Raw genomic sequence first — 18,237 nt, 5'->3', positions numbered from 1 at the left:
GCTAACACTCAGTACCCCATGTGGGGAAGCTGTGTGTTGGAGTGACTTTTTATGATACAGGTCTTGCTCTTTCAGTGAACTTTTCATAAGGCGTATTAGATATGATGCATCTGATGAATTTGGTTTATCAGTTAGTTATTTCTGAGAAGCAGACCATCCCCGGAATTAGTGGCTTAGAACAAGTCATTTATAAATAGTCGTTTTTGTGTATTTGTGAGTGTGTGTGTTTGTATGTGTGTGTGAGTCTGTAGATCTCTTCAGTTCAGTTCAGTTCAGTCGCTCAGTTGTGTCCAACTCTTCTGGTCTCCCTGGAGCATCTGAATTCACGTAGCCCGGGGTAGTTGCCTGGTCCACCTGATCCTTCTCCACATGTGTCTGCATCCCTCTGGAGGCTAGCCGAGGGCTCTTCTCCTGGTGGTGGCAGAGTCTGAGGGTGGACACAGAAATGCCCACTTACTCTAACCTCTGCTTGTACCAAGTAGTAGCGGTCTTATGAGTCAAAGCAGGTCCTGTGGTTGTGTGTAGGGGCTGGAAGGGTCTTCAAAGTGGCAGGGCAAGAAGCACGGTAACAGGGAGGCCCGAGTGCAGCTCGTCTCCTGTGTTTGGACCATTGCTTACACTGCATTGGTTAAAAGACAGTTTCTCAGGCAGACCTGCACTGGAACTTTCTGAGATGACCCATCACATATGGTCTATATTTGTGCTATTCAATATGGTAACCACCATCCAGATGTGGCCATTGAGTATTTAAAATGTGGCTAGTGTGACCAAGGAACTGAATGTGTGATTTTATTTAATTTTGATGAAACTAAGTTTAAATTTAAATAGCTACAGGTGGCTAGTAACAGCCCAGATTGAGGGGGGAACATCATGGATCATTTGGGCACAAGCTGTTGCGTGCCTGGCGCAGGAGGCCACTGCTGATTTGAACGTGGGTGTTTGCTGGGTACTGAGATATTCACAAGCTTACCCTTAGCAGGCGCGGACTGTGCCATGTGCTCAGGAGAGGGAGGGGCCAGGGTTGACACCGGCCCTGAATTGTTCAAGTTGGGGTGTTGCATTTCTGGTCCTTGAGCCATCTCTGCCCATGTGTCCTGCTATTGCCTCTGATGGGTGAAGAAGCTCTGAAGAACCTCTTCACACTTTTCTTTCTAAGGCTAAAGATCTCTAGGGTCCCAAGCAGGTTGGTGGGGACTGCATAGCCTCTCTGGGGGATCCAAGGGTTATTGACAGCCTAGAGCCTGTGTGTTGGGAGCCCCTGATGCTGGGGCAGATGTAAGCCACTGTGTGGTCCTCCACTGGTCACCTTTGCGGGGGAGTTCGGGGGCTTGATGCAGAGGGCCCATCCTGCTGCTTGGTACCCTTGAAACCCTCGTGCTTTGTCAGGCAGGCATCTCTGGGCACATGTTTGTGCTCCGGGGCCCAGGCTGATGATGGACAATGCTGGCTGAGGTCATGGCTGGGCTAGAACACATGAGCATGAATGTCAGTCAAACATTTGCGATCTCTCGGGCTCTCATTTGGGGACTGCCGTGTCCTCTGATGGATGATTAGGAGGTCAGCTCTCTGTGGATCCCAGATGCAGGCCCCTGAGATGCAAGCAGGGGGTAGCTTCATGAACTGTGGTTCCTCACAGTCCTCTGAAAATGACAGTCAGGGACTTTCATTCCCTGCAGACAGATGAAAACACTGAGGCACAAAGTAGACGGATGGTTTGCCCGGGTGTTAAGGGGCTGCTCTAGGCTGTACGCATCTGAGCCTGCAGCAGGTGCTCAGACCTGTTCCAGGGCTTCCCCTCGTGACGGGAAATAGGGACCCTGTGCACCCGCCCCCCGGAGCCCCAGTTATGACTCCACGATGCTGTGGCCTCCTGCCTGGCACTGCGCTTGGCTTTCCATGGCCATTCTTGTCATATCCAGCTAGGACTAGACTTACTGTTGAGCCTGACCTCTTGGCAAGATGGGCAGGGAAGAGACCACTGCTTGCATGCTGCAGCTTGCATGGTGCCTGGCACATGTAGAGTTCAAGAATATTTGTGGAATAGGCATGAAGTGAAAGTTTGTGAAAAAAAGATTGGTTGGAAAAACAATTGGGTTGAATTAACACTGTATACTTTGAATTTGGGTGACTGGCTGGGCCAGAGTGTGCCCAGGGAAGCCTATCGACAGCCCAGGTGCTGGAGGAGGACAGTTTGTGTGATTCAGGCTGGCCCAGAGTGTCCCCTGGAGGAGGTGGCTCGGGCAGGGCCTGCCTTTGGGAGCTGGGATACAGATATGGACCAGATGAAGGAAACATCCCAGGTCTGAAAAAGTGGCCTATGAACTGAGACTCTGGGCTGCAAGAGATAGAAATCCAGATCAAGTTGGCTCAGGTGGGAAAGGGTGTTTTTTGACTCGTGAAACTGAACAGTCCAGGGGAAGCAGGCTTCACAGATGGATCCAGAGGCTTGAATGACATCAGCAGGACTGTACCCTACTCTCGGACCTGCTTGCTGGGTCCATTTTTGGGCAGATCACCTTTTGGAGAAGTCAGATGCTCATGCAAGGCTGCTGCTGAGAGATTTGGTCCTAATTAAAAAATGTTCAGCAGTGCTTGCCATCACAAGAGTAAGTTTTCACCAATGAGCGACATAGCTGGGCCCCAAACTCCTTCTGGACCCCTGCTCCCTGGTGATTTATTCCAGCTCCTCATGGTCCCCTCCCGCCCTGGGCTTTCATTCTGCCCTCTTGGTGACCGCAGGGGAAACAGCAGACCTGTCTCTCAGATGCTCCACCAAAATGCCAGGATGGCGCCCAGTCCAGGACCATCCCGGACTACCTGCTCACCCCTGATCCAGTCAGGATGTGCAGTTCTCATTGGACTTGAGGGGCAGTCACTTCAGCTGGAAAAAGAGGGGATGAGGAAAGTTCATCTAGGAAAATCAAGTCTCTGGAACAAGACCGTGCCCCAGACCTCAGGGCTGGGGGGTGAGGGTACAGGGTATTCAATTATAAGATTGGGGCAGGGACCAAGATTGGAACCACGCAAGGCCAGGTCAGTCAGTGGCCTTAGCTCATCACTGAGGGTCAAGGAGTCACAGCCCTGGGGAGCAGAGCCAGGTAGACGGATTGGGGGTCCAGGGTTAGGGGCCACCACCACATATAGCAACCAAGACAGAACTGCCAGGACTTTCACTCCTATTGGATGAAAAAAATAGGGAGAGAAAGGGAAATTTTCACGCAGGACACTTTTTGGCTCCAGAACCTGTTGGTGGCAGGAAGTGCTCCCTGCGGTGGGAGACACTTACCCAGGGGCTGGATGCTGGTATAGAATGTTGGCACCAAATAGACGTCTTGCATTCCTTTGTTCCTTGGTCCACGGAGGCAGACTTGAGTCCTTGTGGAAGGCTTTTATGGGGGGTAGTAGTGTTAGACACCCTCCAAGGTCCCTTCCTGCTTAAAGATGGTTCTCTCCCCTCCTCTTCTCCACTGCTCAGATATCCGCGGGCTCCAAAGCTTTCTGGACCAGGCCTCGAGGCTGGGCCTTGACGTGTCTTTACAAAAGGTGGACAAGAACATTAGCCACGTGTTCACCAGCCTGTTCACCACGATGAAGACGGAGGAGCTGAACCGCTACCGGGATACGCTGCGCCGTGCCATCCTGCTGCTGAGCCCGCAGGGGGCGCACTCCTTCATCAACGAGGTAGGTGATGGGGCCTGGGGCCCCAGGAGCTCTGCCCAGGGCTCCCTGCGGGGTGACGCAGTTGGGCCGCGGGTGCTGTCTGCTCGGGCATGGCTGGAATGGATGTTGGAAGCCCTGGATGCTGGGCCCACAGCTCATACCACAAAGGGGGAGCCCCCAGCACAACTTGGCTCCCAACTGGTCCCTGACAAGTGGTGCAACGTCTGCCCAGATGCTGAGAGGCTTGGGGCTGCTAGAGGGAAGCCTGCTTATAAGTCACTGCCAGGGATTTCTGTGGCAAAGTCAGGCCTTTGTTGCTGTTTGTTTCCTTTTAAGTTTCCTCTCTTTGTTGACAGGCATAAGCCTCTAGGGATAAAAGAGATTTCCAGCTCTCTGCAGAGGTGGGCTGCTCTTCTTGGGGATGTGTTCACACCTGGAGGAGGTGTTGTTTGCATATGCTTGCACATGTGCTTACTTTTTTGGTGCCTGGGATAATCAATGCTTTATTTTCTAAACACCTCTATGAGGGGTTAGGACCTTCTAATGAAGACAGGGCCCGCAAGTGTTTGGGAACAGACAACTAGAAATACCCGATGAGCCAATTGATCGGTGGGACCTGGTGATCTAAAGGCAAAGAAGTGACAGTCTGGAGTTGGACTCCTGCCTCTCTGGCCTGGGTGGACTTGGGACTGAAGGAATCAGGGTACTGCCGAACGCTTCCTGCGGCTTTCTTTCTAAGCCCGGTCACTTTGTTGGCCCTCTCTGAATGTTAAATGAAGTGAATGGCAGAATTATCCTAATTCCACTTGATGTCCTTTGCTTGCTTCCTCTGCTTTCCCCTCTAATTAATTATTACTCAAAATCCTACCTCATGTATCAGGAGCCAGCACGAAGCCCACTGCTGGAGAGCTTAAAATTCGGGCATGCTTAATTTCATGCAGTTGGCCGGCCGCCATGCTGCTTTGAGCTAATCAGGCCCCGGATCACGCTGGTGGTCCAGCCAGACTGTGAGGTCTGGGCGGCGGCCGGCATCTTCACCAGAACACACTTCCCTGTATGAAGTGACTCAGGCCAGTCATGGGCAGGCGAGGATTAGCAGCACTAATGCGTTCGAGGCTTTCTCAGAACGTTCCTGCCTGTGTCCTGGCCGGTGTCTGCCCCTAGGCAAGCTTTTCTCCTTGCTGAATTCCGTCCACTCTCGGAGTCTGCTCTGGGCTGGTGTCTGCCAGTGGCGCCAGGCTCCACCCCTCTCTCTTCTCGCCAATCCCTTGCCTCTTCTCCTTGCTTGCAAGTAGGAAAAACGTTGGTTTTGGAGGTAAGGGACTTTGGAGTCAAGTCCAGCTCCCCCCCTGACTCTGTGTGACCCTGAGTGATTTGCTTCACCTCTGAAACTTCAGTATCTTTATCGGAAAGTAGGGATGGAGGGGGTGACGGACACAGAGCTTCTCAAGAAGCATCCGTGCTCATACAGTGTTCACACTCAGCATTTCCCTTCCAGAGGAATTCAGCTCCCCACTCTCTTTCTAGGCCCTACAAGGATTTACCACAGAACCAAGATGGGCCTAAAGATAGCATTTCCAAGTGGTTAATTATGCAGACTCCTGCAGGGTTGGATGCACATGACTTGGCTTTGGCCGGTTGGCTTCTTGATCCCCCAGAGCTTGTTTGCAAAGCCTTTACTTTGCTGGGTGTGCAGAGCTGGGGTTGCCCGGAGAGTGGCTGCTCTTAATATTGGGCAAGAATGACAAGGAGGGAGAGATGGCAGGAGTCCGTGGGGGTTGGACAGCCCCTGGGCTTCATGGCCTCCATCTCCAGCCCCTCAGAGTCTTGGTCTCTGGTGCCATATACCTGCTGTCAAGAGGAGGGATTGCCATCAGTTCCTGGGTGCCCACCACAGCCTGGCGTTCTGTGTGCCTTCTCTAAGCCTCACACTTTGAAAATGAGGCAACTGGAGCTGAAAAAGTTAAATGACTTGCTTAAAGTCACGCAAGCAGCCATCAGGGTTTAATCAGGACTCAAGCCCAGACTGACCCACTCCAAAGCCCCTGTATGCTATGTTGCTCTGTATGACTACAGGCACATCTCGCCTTATTACGCTTCCCAGATACTGTGTTTTTTGCCAGTTGAAGGTTTGGGGCAACCCTGTGCTGTCAGATGATAGTATCTTTTAGCAATGAAGTATCTTTTAATTAGGGTATATACATTGTGTTTTTAGACAGAATGCTATTGCAGACCATAGAATACAGTATGGTGTAAATGTAACTTTTATATATCTGGAGAAACAAAAAAATTTGTGTGACTCATTTTATTGTACTATTTGCTCTATTGGGGTAATCTGGAACTGAATCCATGCTATCTCTGAAGTCTGCCTCTACGGAAAATACAAGCATAGACGTTACTGTATTGGGTAAAACTCTGCTGTGCTGGTTTCAGCTGCACAGCCGAGTGCTGTGGGAAGGTATAATTCAGTTGCCTCTGTCAGGGGTCTGATGGAAGTTTTTAGGGTGCTTATGCTCAAAGAATTTTAGTGTATCTACTAAGCATGGTAGAGGAAGGACTCTGGACTGTGGAGGTGAACATGACCTGAATGGCTGGCTAGCTTAGCAGGTCCCTTAAGAGAGACTTGATGATGCCAATCCTGGAACAAAACCTCTATTCACTGCTCCCAGGCATTGCTTGGGCTTTTCAAGCAGAGTAACCCAGCCTCTTCTTTGTGATGACAAGGACAGAGGATGTTCACAAGGGTGTCCCACTGCCAGGACATGTCCTGAATTTTACAAAAGATAAGACGTTGGTGTGGGGAAGTAAATGGCCTGACCACCCTTACATTGTTGATGATGTGTTGATGTCAGACAGTTAGGGATGGGCCAGTTACAGTGGGGATGGGTGATGTGGCCCTCCCAGCTGTAAGTCCTTCCCTTCCCTGCTCAAAGAGCCTGGCTGATGGGAGTAAGGGAGGACAGGGTCCTGCTTGACTCTTTCACATTTTGCTACATGTGAATCTGTCAGGTGGACTGGCATTTTCATGGTCGTAAATGTCAAATTCTATATGACGTGGACATGGCTGTCTGGGACCTGCCAGGCTGTTCATATGCTATGCTGGGAGCCACTTCCCTGTCCAGCATCCACGCACACTCAGTCCCTGCAAGGAGTTTGGCCTGGGAGCCCATGTACTGCTGGCCCATCTGTGATCCCACTTGCTAGGGACTACCTTGACCAGGGTTTGTGAGCTTGGAGAATCTAGCCTTGATGGCGGGTGAGTCAAGTGAAGTGCTGTAGGCCAAGGCACTGGAGTCCGCTGTGGGGCCCTGTGGGCTCATATACCAGGCCCTATCCCTGAGGGCTTGAGTGGTAAAGAATCTGTCTGCAGTGCAGGAGATGGGAGACATGGGTTGGATCCCTGGGTCAGGAAGATCCCCTGAAGGAGGGCATGGCAACCCACTCAAGTATGCACCTGAAAAATACCATGGACAGAGGAGTCTGGTGGGGTGCAGTCCTTGGGGCCGGGCCACGAAGAGTCAGACATGACTAGGCACACATACATCTCAAGTTTCCCTCAGCTTTTATCTCTCAGCACTGTATCCACATTTCCTCCTCTGAGATCTCTCTCTCTCTTTTTTTTTTTTTTAAATCACAGTCTTAACAATTACTGCATCAGTGCATTATCTTTAAAAGGCTCCCCTTGGGGAGACTGGGCTCAGAGGTGACAGAACTCTGGCCTCCCGGTTCCAGACCTGGAGACCCCTGTGAGGCTGCCCTGGGTGGGCAGTAAGGACACAGGCCATGGAGGCGAGCTTTCTGTGGGCTCAGCACTGGGGCTCCCTTAGTGAGCAGAGGCGGCACCTCCCAGTCATCCCTAATTGGGGCTGAGTTGGACTCACTGTGAGCCTCACTTCTTCTCTGGGCCATTGCTGCTAATCAGGCATTCCGGAGGATGGTGACAGCAATCTCTGATGCTATACTCGATGTAACCTGTCAGCCCAAACCACCAGCCAGGGAAGGCGGTGGCAGTCCTGAAGTAATCAAGGGGACAGCTGCTGAGAGGGGCTGAGGGTAGGGATCTTGTTCCTGGCCACCGGAGCCCTCCCCTCTGCTCAGAAGTTCCTTCTCTCTCTCTGTTTCACAAACAGATGAAATATTTTAATAGCTTTCATTTAATTCATTTGTGAAATCCCCCCAAACTGGTATTTTGATTAGAGTTGCTTTGGATTTATAGATTAATTTTGGGAGAAATAGTAACTTTACAATACTTCTTATTCAGTAACATGTATTTCTTCATTTTTTAAAAAGCTTTCTTTAATGTCCTTCAGTGAGCTTTTGTAGTTTAAGTTCAATTTGTGTACTTATTAAAATATATGTTTTGCAGTGCAAAATGTTTGAAAATGGCTGGAATAAGGAGTTAATTAGGAGTTAAAAGAGCACATTTAGTATATATACAAAGGAGTAATAATTCCATGATCCTGGACTTATTAATTTTTTGTATATTGCTTTCTTTCTGCTGCAGGCTTTTGTTTAGGAAAGGAGCTCCTTCTTTAATTTGTCTAGCATTTAATGAGTCTGAGTGCTGGGCTGAGTTCTGTGTGTGTGTTAGTCACTCAGTCGTGTCAGACTCTTTGCAACCCCATGGATTGTGGCCCGCCAGGCTCTTCTGTCCATGGAATTCTCCAGGCAAGAATATTGGAATTGGTTAACATTTCCTTCTCCAGACCAGGTTCTGCGGTGGTACTAAAGCTACTGTCTCTGCTCTCAGGGGTCCCCCAGCTTGGTGGGGAGGACAGAGGTGTTAACAGCCCCCTCACCTATAAAAAGCAGAGGTGTGGACCAGGTTCTGTGAGAGCTCTGAGGCTGGAGCTATGCCCTCTGGTCCAGGAGAGGGGGAGTGGTCAGGGGGCCAGGCCTCCCTGGAGTGAGGGACACTGGGTCTGGATCTCTAGGAATGAAATCTCATCAGCCTCATGGTCAAGGTGAGGCTGGAGACAGGGCTCTGGAGAGCCCCTGGGTCTTCAGGGTCGCACGTGTGGTGTGGTTGCAGCAGCGGGTGTGTTGGGCAGGGAGTGGTGAGGCTGAGGCTGAGAAGGCAACAGGAAGGGGCTCCCTAGTCCAGGGGTGGGAGATCCGAACTTCAGGACTGCTTTGTTCTTGGGGTCCTTTCCAGGGTTTTCAAGATCAGTTGTCTATAGTGGCCTCTATAAGCTTAGCCCCTGTTCTGTTGGGAGATGTGAATGTCTTACTGTTGTTTCCTCTCCAGGTCAGGTTTGATGCAGAGCACTCCAGTCCACAGTCCATTTTGGCCCTGGGCTTCATCTCATCTTCTTGGAGGAGATTCTGTCCATCCATGTGTCCATCTGTCCATCCACCTGTCCATGCATCCGTGAGTCCTTCCATCCATCTGTCCGTCTATCCACACAGTCATCCATCCATCCAGTACAGACTGGGTGTCTGCTATGGACCAGGAACCGTATCAAGTACGAGCTGGAAACGCAGTGATGGTGCCTTTTCCTGGAGACCTGACGTAGCATCACACGCTGTGGCTACACTGTGGCAGTGGTCCTGCTGGGCATGTGCGCTGGTGACCGAGAGGGGGCGCCTCAGGGCCCTCCTCCACCAGGGCCTCCTCTGGGTGTGCGTGGGACTCCAGGACTTTTTCCTTCCAGCTCTCATCCACCATTTCTCCGCTTCTGTTTGTAACTGTACGGGGCTCCCTCTTTCCTTTTGTATCCTCTTTCTTTCTCTCTTCTCCCTCCCCGTCTCTTTTGTTTTACTGGGAAAAGTAGAAAAATTAAGCTCTCTCAAGCATTTATGGAGAAGAATTGCCAGTGCTTGCTCACAGTTCACGAGGCAGGCGCTGTCCACGCCCTGCCGTCCACGAACCGTCCAGCTCCGTGGGGCCTCTTCCTCCCACTGGAATGTGACCTCCTCGAGGGCAGGGACTGAATGTGTCCACTGTTTTATCTTCCAAGAGCAGCACAGGTCTTGGCCCACAGGGGCTGTTGAGGGAATGAACGGATGGATATTTTATATTTCTTACCTTCAGTGGAAAGCTGTATTTTTCTGTATGTGCCTCCGTTGCCTGTTTTGGGCTGGTCCTCAAGTCCTCGGCCAGCTCTTCCGCAAGGGCTTTGATCTTAAAACTTCTGCTTTTGGGAAGGCTTAAGTTTGCTTCAGAACCGTGCCTTGGCCTGGTCTTGGTTCCTTGGTCAGCGAATGGGGTAGGCTGTACCTGTGGGTGGCATGTGGTACCCCGGGAAAGAGTGGTGTGCAGGGAGGCGAGTGGATCAGGAGAGGCCTGGCAGTAAGTAACTCTGCAGACAGATTGGACGACTGGACACACACACACACACACACAAACACACACACACGGACACAGGCTGACAGAGTGATACTAGCCAACCAGCCACATACACCGGTAGGAGCAGACCGTCAGACTAACTAGCACAGTGCAAGAGACACTGACCTGTGCACATACACAAGCGCGCGCGCGCACACACACACACACACACACACACACACACACACCCCCTGAGAGGCATTGCTGGTGGCAGAGCAGTCCGGGGAAGGCACTGAAATGCTGGGAGATAAACAGCGGCATCAGGGATGGCTGCAGCTGATGGCATTTGCCTTTGCTCTTAGCGTGATCTCTGTAGTCGCTTTCTGCAGCGAGAAGGGTGGGAGAAAGGACAGCGAGGGGAATGGCCTGTTGGTGGGACAGCCCCCCGTGGCTCTGGGAGTGGCGATTGTCTTTCTCCCAGGCTGGGAGGAGGGGGTGAATGTGAAGGGACAAAGGTGGACAGCACCGTTTCCGACATCCCTCCCCACCTGCCACAGGACTGGCTTCCCAGGCAGCGAGTGTGGCCGGAGGCCAGTTTAATCTTTACTAGGAGCACAGTCTAGCTGGGAAAGATTGAAGGCGGGAAGAGAAGGGCACACAGAGGATAAGATGGTTGGATGGCATCACCAACTCGATGGACATAAGTTTGAGCAAGCTCTGGGAGTTGGTGATGGACAGGGAAGCCTGGTGTGCTGCACTCGGACATGACTGAGTGACTGAACTGAGAAGCACAGTCGGGGTTAATGCCTGGCTTCAAATCAATTGCTTCTCAGAGTTTGCTGCAGTGAGTGAATTCACTCCCACAATTTGAATATAAAGATGGCACTTTTTAATACATTCATAGCAAAGGTAAATTAAATAATTGCAGCGTTCTGTTGTCCCACATGATATATGCAAATATTTCTCATTCCAACATGGTAAATCTTCAGCAGATGACTTTATCACTCAGAGCTAGGATAATTCTGTGCCATTTAAGTATCATTTATCAGAATGTTTAAAATTACTAATTAATTATAGAAGATTAATTTTTAAATGTGGCCCCGCATTTGCATTTAATTATATCCCACTGTTTACGGATTTTAAAGCCTTCATACTGTAGCAAAAGTGCAATGAGTCTGAGAAATTCCCTTTTTTTTTCTTAGAAATTCTTAGAAATGAGCTCAGAAGGAAGAGAGATTTGGTAGAGATATTCTGGCAGGTTTGGAGCTCAGTGATGTTCAAAACAGCTGGAACTCTTGGCTTGGCCAAGACAGGGAAGGGCAGAGAGCTGTGCCACCAGGCCACTGTCCCCTTCCTTCTCTGTCCCCACACTCCTCTCGTCCTTCCTAAGCCTGTGCATACTGGGAAAGCTGTCCTGGGCCTGCAGCATCCTGGACACCCTTGCATGGCTGCCCCCTGCCCCCCACCACCACGCTGGGAGCCTTTTTGTAGCTCTCTTCCCAGGAGACCTAGGAGCACAGGAGCGCAGGAGCGCAGACACATTCATCTCTCTTAAAGGCCTTTTCGGGCCCATGAATGATGGTTTTCAAAGGCATGCATGCAGGGTGCACTCCTCAGCCCTGGCCTCTGTTCCAAGCAAAGAATCTCCAGATGCTCAGTTACCCAGTGGACAGAGTAAACACAGTCTTAACGTTCAGCCCAAGCAGGAGCACCTGAGTAAGAGACTGTTTTGAAAGAATTTAATGTTTGGTTTTTAAATTTCAAAGGGCCCTCCAAACCCTCATCCAGGGAAATGCTTGAATGATGCTGGACATTCTGGAGCTTGTTTTCTGTTTGAGCGCTGTTTCTGTTTCAAGTTACATGTTGAATCCGACACCCCATTCCCGATACTCAGGGAGGCCTTTCTCAGCTGTCTGTTCCTTCCTGGGTTGAAGAGAGGGATCTCAAATCTGAAGGGTGGGGCTGGAGACACCTGGTGTTCTCTTCCTTTGTGGGCCATTACATAGCCAGTCAAGTGTCTGTTCCTCCCTGCAGGAGTCTCTGTGGCTTATTAGCAGGTAGCCCTTGGGACTTGGGAGGTGACAGGCTTGAGAAATAGGCGTTTACTAAGGGAAGCAGCCTGAAGCGGTGGAATGACTCAATTACCCTTTCTGCTCCGGGAGCCCCCAGGGTGCTGAGCCTGGGGAGGCCTCCCCTGAGGTGGTGAGTCAGCCCTTTGTTGGCTGAACATCTGGGTGGGGAGCCCAGTGGGGAAGAGGCAGCATTTCCTCAGCACTGCAGGAAGCCAGAGGAAGACTGGGATTTTAGAGAGGCAGAGTTGCGGCGAGGTGACTCCATGCAGTTCATCTCAGAGACGCTGTCTACGCTGTGTAGCCCACATCTGGTGCTATCTTCTCCGTGCCACCCTATGGAGCCCTCACTTGGTGCCATCAGGAACTCGGTCTTGGTCATCTGCTCTTTTGTGCTCAAGCTGCCAGTCTGCTTGGAGAAGAGAAGGCCCCTCTGTCAGTTAGCTGGTGCAGTGTAACAAACCAGCCCCCAGCTCAGCGTCTTGAAACAATAATGTTCATGCTCACAAGTCTCCTGGTCAGCAGACCAGGGTCAGACATGACTGATTTTTTCTGGGCTTGTGCATCTGTGGTCAGCTGGCTGTTCAGCTGGGGCTGGTGGGTTGGCTGGCTGTGAGTTGTGGTAGTCTGGCACCAGGCTCTGGGTCTCTCATCACCAGTTATTAGCCCACACTTATTTATAGGGCACCAGCAGAGTTTCAAGAGAGCGAATGTGGGTGCTCGGGGCTGCTAGAGGTCTAGGTTCAGACCTGGCGCATCATGGTTTCTGCCAAGATCTCTTGGCCAAAGCAAGCCAGCAGGTCAGCCTGGATTTAAGGGCCAAGGGAGGGAGCCTTGGAGAAAACTCTTGGGGGAACTGCAAGGCCATGTTGCAAAGGGAGTGGACACAGTAGAGGAAGGCGAGTTGGGGCCAATTTGCAGTCTGCTGCCGTTCCCACACGGGCTGCCCAGGAGGCAGGTCTGTGTGACAGGGGCCGTGTGCCTCCTTCCTCTAACTTTGTTTTGACCTTGCTCAACTTTGGGGTCAGGGTGGCGAGGCAAAGGGTGTGGAACCATGGGAGAAATTAAAAAAAGAACCTTTATCAAGCTTGCTTATGTGGACCCATGAGCTCACCTAATCTTCTCAGCAATGCTGGAGAGGAAGGGTTGTCACCGTGCTCTGGAGCCCGGGGATTTAGGGATTTTCTTGTGCTCCCACAGATAGAGTGACAGAGCTGGGATGGGAATTCAGAGCTCCTTGACTCACAGCCCAGCTCTTTTCTGCTATATGCCACTAGGAGAGGGAGGAGACTTGCTGCCTCTGACAGATCAAAGGGGAGTCCATTCTCCTCCTAGAATATGTCGAGTGGCGGACTCGATGATAGTCACCATTGAGGAGCAGGTAGGCTAGGGTTCCAGAAGTGGACTGGATAACCTCTGAGAGTCATCTGGGGAATGAGGGCTCCCTCCCTCCCCATCATGTCCTGTCTCTGCCCACACACCTGCAGAGAGTGTGAGGGGTTGGACAGGCCACCTGTGCCTCTCTCCTTGGCAACAGGAAGAGTGTCTTCCTAGAGACCCTCTGGTCACCAGACGGCCTGAGGGCGTTTGACCTAACCCTTCTGTAGTGTGGTTAGTGGGACAGAGAAGAGCTGTGCAAGCAGACTTGGTCCAGCATCTGTCCCATTTCCTGTCCCGGCATCTTTCTGAGCTCTGCTTACCTATCTGTGCAAAGGAGTTAATGATACTTGACTCACCAGGTTACTCCAGGGATTAAGCATGGGGAACGTTCTGGGATGTAGATCTCCACTTTTCCTCTTTCACAGGGTCTAGCACATGGGTGGCTACCAGGAGGTATCCAGTAACTAGTGTGTCAATGGGGAGATGGACAAGTCCGAGGAGATGTAAAGCTATGAGGCACTGAGGGCGCTGAGAAAAACAAAATCTTCTATGACTGTGGGCAAGGTCAGCATTCCAAATTTTGAAATGCGCTGGTGGTTGACATCAGACCTGCTGCTGGGTCAGTTGATCGAAGGACAGGCGTGGGCATGGTTGATGGGCCATTAATAGGTGTGCCTCAGACTCATTTCTCAGCTCTTTTCTGTACAAGGTGGCATGGTGTCCTCCTTCCTCTGGCGTGTTACCCACATGTCTTCAGTATCTGCGTCCATGAATCATGTCAGGGAGAAAGCAAAGAACAAGGTTTGTGGTCCACGGTTAGAGACATGGAGATTAGGGAGAATGGAGATGCTGGGGGAGATGATTGTGAAGGTGTGAGGGAAAAGAACTAGATACAAGCAGGACATTGGAGGGAATGTTTCCTAGGAGATGACTGTGTGCCTCCCTCAGCCCCACACATAAAGCCTCAGCACATAGGCAGGCAGGGACGGAAGGCTTTGGGTTCCTACCCTATGAGATTCAGGGCTAGAAGCACTTTAATTTCAGTAACAAGAGCCAGGTCAGAAGACCTGAAGGTCAGCCCCCTTTTTTCGTCTTCCCTCCACTTCCAACCTAGTCCCCTCTTCTTGGAGGCTTTTAGATCCTCAACTGGGGACACGATGGTGCGTCTTCAGGGACTAAGGCTTCTAATAGCACAGAAGAAGGCACATTGCCTTTGGAGCAAGTAGACACACAGTGAGATCCCAGCTCAAAATTGATGTCATCCTTTTGAGCTGTTCCCTGGTGTGTTAACTGGGATAGTAATACCTTCCCTATGTCTTTGGATGGTGTTTGGCTGAGACTGTAGAACCAGCCTGGGCCACTGGGGTCAAGGGTGTGGAAGTGTCAGTGGCTCAGAGGAGCAGTGCTGTGACCAGCCTTCCAGAAGGATGGCTCCTCATTCCCTCCACATCAGGATGCAAAGCTCCGGGAGCTGCGTGGGGAAGACCAGATGCAGGGTGCACCCAGAGATGATGGCAAATGGGGCTAGCAGAGAGTGATAAAGCCCTCAGAGTCCTCAGCCAGCTCAGCTGGAATTGAGGACTGGATGCTTGTCCCAGTTCTTGGCTAGAGAGAACGTTGGCATCCATGGGGGTGTGGAGGAGGAGAGGACACCTCAGTGCTCCTGATGGGTCTGATCCTGCCCAGGAGCAGGGTCGGAGCACACGGGGCACCTCCCATCTGGGCTCTTGCTGGCCCATCCCAGACGCATAGCCCTCGTGGCTTCTCAGGACTGCTGGTTGCTAGGCTGATGGAAGTAGGGAGAGCTGCTGGTGCTTTCTACTCTTTGGATGAGAGGGATTCCTTCAGCAGCCTGTCAGGGGGCCAGCCACCACCAAGACACCATGGGCCCTTTCCCGCAAAGGGTGGCCAAGTGGGTGCTTTGGGGGAGAAGGATATAGGCCCTGCCCCCAAAGAGTGGCCAAGCTTAACTGGAGAGAAAATTCACATTCCGAAACAGTTATGAGCAAGAGAATGGGTACCTGACTGTGAGACCCCGACTATAGACAGCACCATGCCTACAGCATGTGGGGAAGGGTGCTGTGTCTGCTCCTTCCTTGTGGCTCTGCAGTAGTCACATGGGTCCATCCAACTCAGGCAACCACAGGAACCACTCCTGGATAATGCTGTCACATGTTGCTTTTCTAAGGGTGCGCCCTGCATCTGGTCTTCCTTACACAGCTCCCGGAGCTTTGCATCCTGATGTGGAGGGAATGAGGAGCCATCCTTCTGGAAGGCTGATCCTCTGAGCTACTGATACTTCCACCCTTGACCCCAATAGCCCAGGTTGGTCCTACAATCTCAGCCAAATACCATCCAAAGAATCGCTAAAGTTGTTTGGAATGCCGGCCAAGTATAACACAAATCACAAACCTGAATGCCTGCAACATCTAGGCAGGGATAGCTAAGTATAGAGCAGGTGGACTGTGAGAAGAGCAGAGAGTGTAGCGCCTGTGGGCACCTGTTTCCCTGGAAGGGATGTTCAGGCTCCAATAAGGTTCCCAAGTGAAGGTCCGGTGCAGCTACTGATTTCTGTGTCTCAAGAGGAGGCAGAAATCTGGACTTTACTGTGAAATCTCTTAATTCTTGAACATTGGCAACTAATTACTAAATTTTTAAGCTCTCTGTTGGCCAACTCTGCCTGTGGCAGGGCTGATAAGACTTGCAGACTGCTGAGTGGCAATGTCTGACTTGCTTATGTACTGTCAACTTCAGCATATTAAAATATGGGCATGGAGTGAAGTGAGTCCACTCTCCTTTCCCTGTACTTTCTCACCAGGAATCAACAATCATCCTTAGCACAGTGTTTCTGAGTTCCTATTTCCCCCCTGGAGCCTCAAGGTACCCCACTTTCTGTGTGTCTGTTATTCTTCTTGCCCTTGCTGCTTGGTGCCATGTTTTGCTGACTGGCCTTAGGATCCTTCTTTGTATTTGCAGGAAGTCCTTGGGTTTATTATCCATCATTTTTCAAAGTCCATGTTAAATGCTAATTAAGTGTATGGAGGTCAACTCTTTAGATAGAGGTTCATGTTATTGGTTTGGCCCCTAACATCACTCCATAGTACTGCTGCTAGTTGCTTATCCCAGAGCTGGCAGCGTCCTGTTTGTGGGCCTGGTAGCTCTCCAGGGCCCTGGGGGTTCCTGAATGTGATACTGGGAACTGGTCAATTTCTTCAAAGCCTGGCTAATGTACTTGGTGACTCTCTGAGCTCCTACTCTGCACAGACCTATCTGAGCACTGGGAGGCAACTGAGAGATGAGGTTGGTTGCTTCCTGCAAGTGACACAATGTTTAGAGAAACCTGAAAAGTGAGCCTATAGCTCAAGGCAGTAAATGCATGAGCTCTGCTTAGGCCAGGCTCCCCTGGGACGCTGCGCCCTCTGTGACTCTAGCTCCTCTTTAGGTAACAGTGTGCTTTTCTTGAAATGGATTAAATATTAATCGAACAGCTAATATGCATCGGGCTCTTCTAGATACTGGGGTTACAGAAGGACTGAGACACACATGGTCTCTAACTTCAAAGAGTTGACATTCTAGTGGAGGCAGTGGGAAGACACTGAAAAAAAATCAATGAATAACCTGAGGTAATTTGTTAGTGATAACCTCCCTGAAGAAAGATAAGGCAAGGTAAAAAGAGAGTAGTTTGCTGGGACACTATTTTAGTTGCCCTGATCAGAGCTGATGCTTCCAAGGAGGATGATAAGGATGTGATGGAAGCCATTAAGCAAGATCTGACTGAAGAGCAATTTCAGCAGTCGGAAAGCAAGTGCAAAGGTCCTGGGGCTGGAATGAGCTTGGCACACACTGGGGATCAGTGAGGAGGAGGGCGTGCCTGGACCAGGGTGAGCCAAGTGAAGGGTTGGGGGGTGGGAGGTGGATGTGGGAAGGGGTCCAGGATCCGAGCGCAGAGTGGCCTCTGGAACCACCCAGAGGGCACTGGAGCTGGTGCGGGGCTCCTTGCATGGGCCCTTGGTGTGGGAATTAGACAGGCCCCTGCTTCGTGTCTTAGCAAATTCACAAGCGTGAGTGTAGCCTTCTGGCCGCCACGTGTCCGCTCCCTGCAAGGAACAAGTAATCAGCCTAAAGAGCTTTGCATTTTATTAGTGTGTGTGCATATGGGCCTGCCTTGCTGCTCCAAGGACTCTCCTTCTGGAAAGGCTGAGAGGACATGCTCTTTGCAGAAACATCTTTCCTCTGTCCTTCAGCAGGGAATTCAAACCCAACCACGGCTAACCTTTCCTCAGTCACCTGATGAGAGTCAGGCAGGACTGCTCGTGAGCCTGTGCAGGCCTCTTCCCTGTCGGCCCTGCTTGTTTGCGCTTGTGCCAATACGCACACAGATTTGGAGTGCTGCTGTGTGTTGTGTGCATGTGTGTATGGCGGGGTGGGTGGAGGCCAGTGTGCTCTTGGGTCCTTCCTTTGTCCGTCTGCCTCCCCCATCCCACTTCCGCTGGATTCTCCATGTATTCAAACCCCATGGGGTCAGTCCAGTCAGGGGATGAGGCTATACTCTAGGCAGAATGGGACGCCTGAGAGACAAATAAAACGTGGGGAAAATACTTTTTCTATATAATGAGGGACACTGTTTGCACATTTAATTCAATGACCAATTAAAAAAAAAAATTATGACCTTTTCTTTCTTTGAGGGGAGTTGTCCTTTCAAGTCTGGCTACTTTTAGCTTCCAAAAGAAGGGAAGCGGTGGAATAAGCTAGCCTGGCACAGAGGGGCTCCAGAGCCAGGAAGACGATGGACAGGGAGAATTTTGCCCTGGGGCTGTGTGTTCCCTTCTAGTTGTTTGGTGTCTCTTCCTATGAGGATGG

At 51.1% G+C, this 18,237-nt stretch overlaps 1 protein-coding gene across 6 annotated transcripts in view; it reads left to right on the top strand.

Annotated features, from left to right (window-relative positions):
• GRID1 (glutamate ionotropic receptor delta type subunit 1) overlaps positions 1-18,237 on the top strand; it is a 687,130-nt gene that overhangs the window by 206,108 nt on the left and 462,785 nt on the right. For 4 of the 6 annotated variants that reach the window (XM_070782155.1, XM_070782152.1, XM_070782154.1 and 1 more), the window contains 2 exons: positions 3,476-3,681; positions 8,909-9,031. In XM_070782155.1, coding sequence (XP_070638256.1) covers positions 3,476-3,681; positions 8,909-9,031 — 329 coding nt within the window. The remainder of the gene's footprint in view (positions 1-3,475; positions 3,682-8,908; positions 9,032-18,237) is intronic. The other 2 variants (XM_070782157.1, XM_070782153.1) reach the window with 1 other exon arrangement.

Source organism: Bos indicus, chromosome 28, assembly GCF_029378745.1.
Source record: "Bos indicus isolate NIAB-ARS_2022 breed Sahiwal x Tharparkar chromosome 28, NIAB-ARS_B.indTharparkar_mat_pri_1.0, whole genome shotgun sequence".
Classification (NCBI taxonomy): Eukaryota; Metazoa; Chordata; class Mammalia; order Artiodactyla; family Bovidae; genus Bos; species Bos indicus.
Note: the sequence above shows the minus strand (reverse complement) of the source record. Positions and strands in the feature narration are given on the sequence as shown.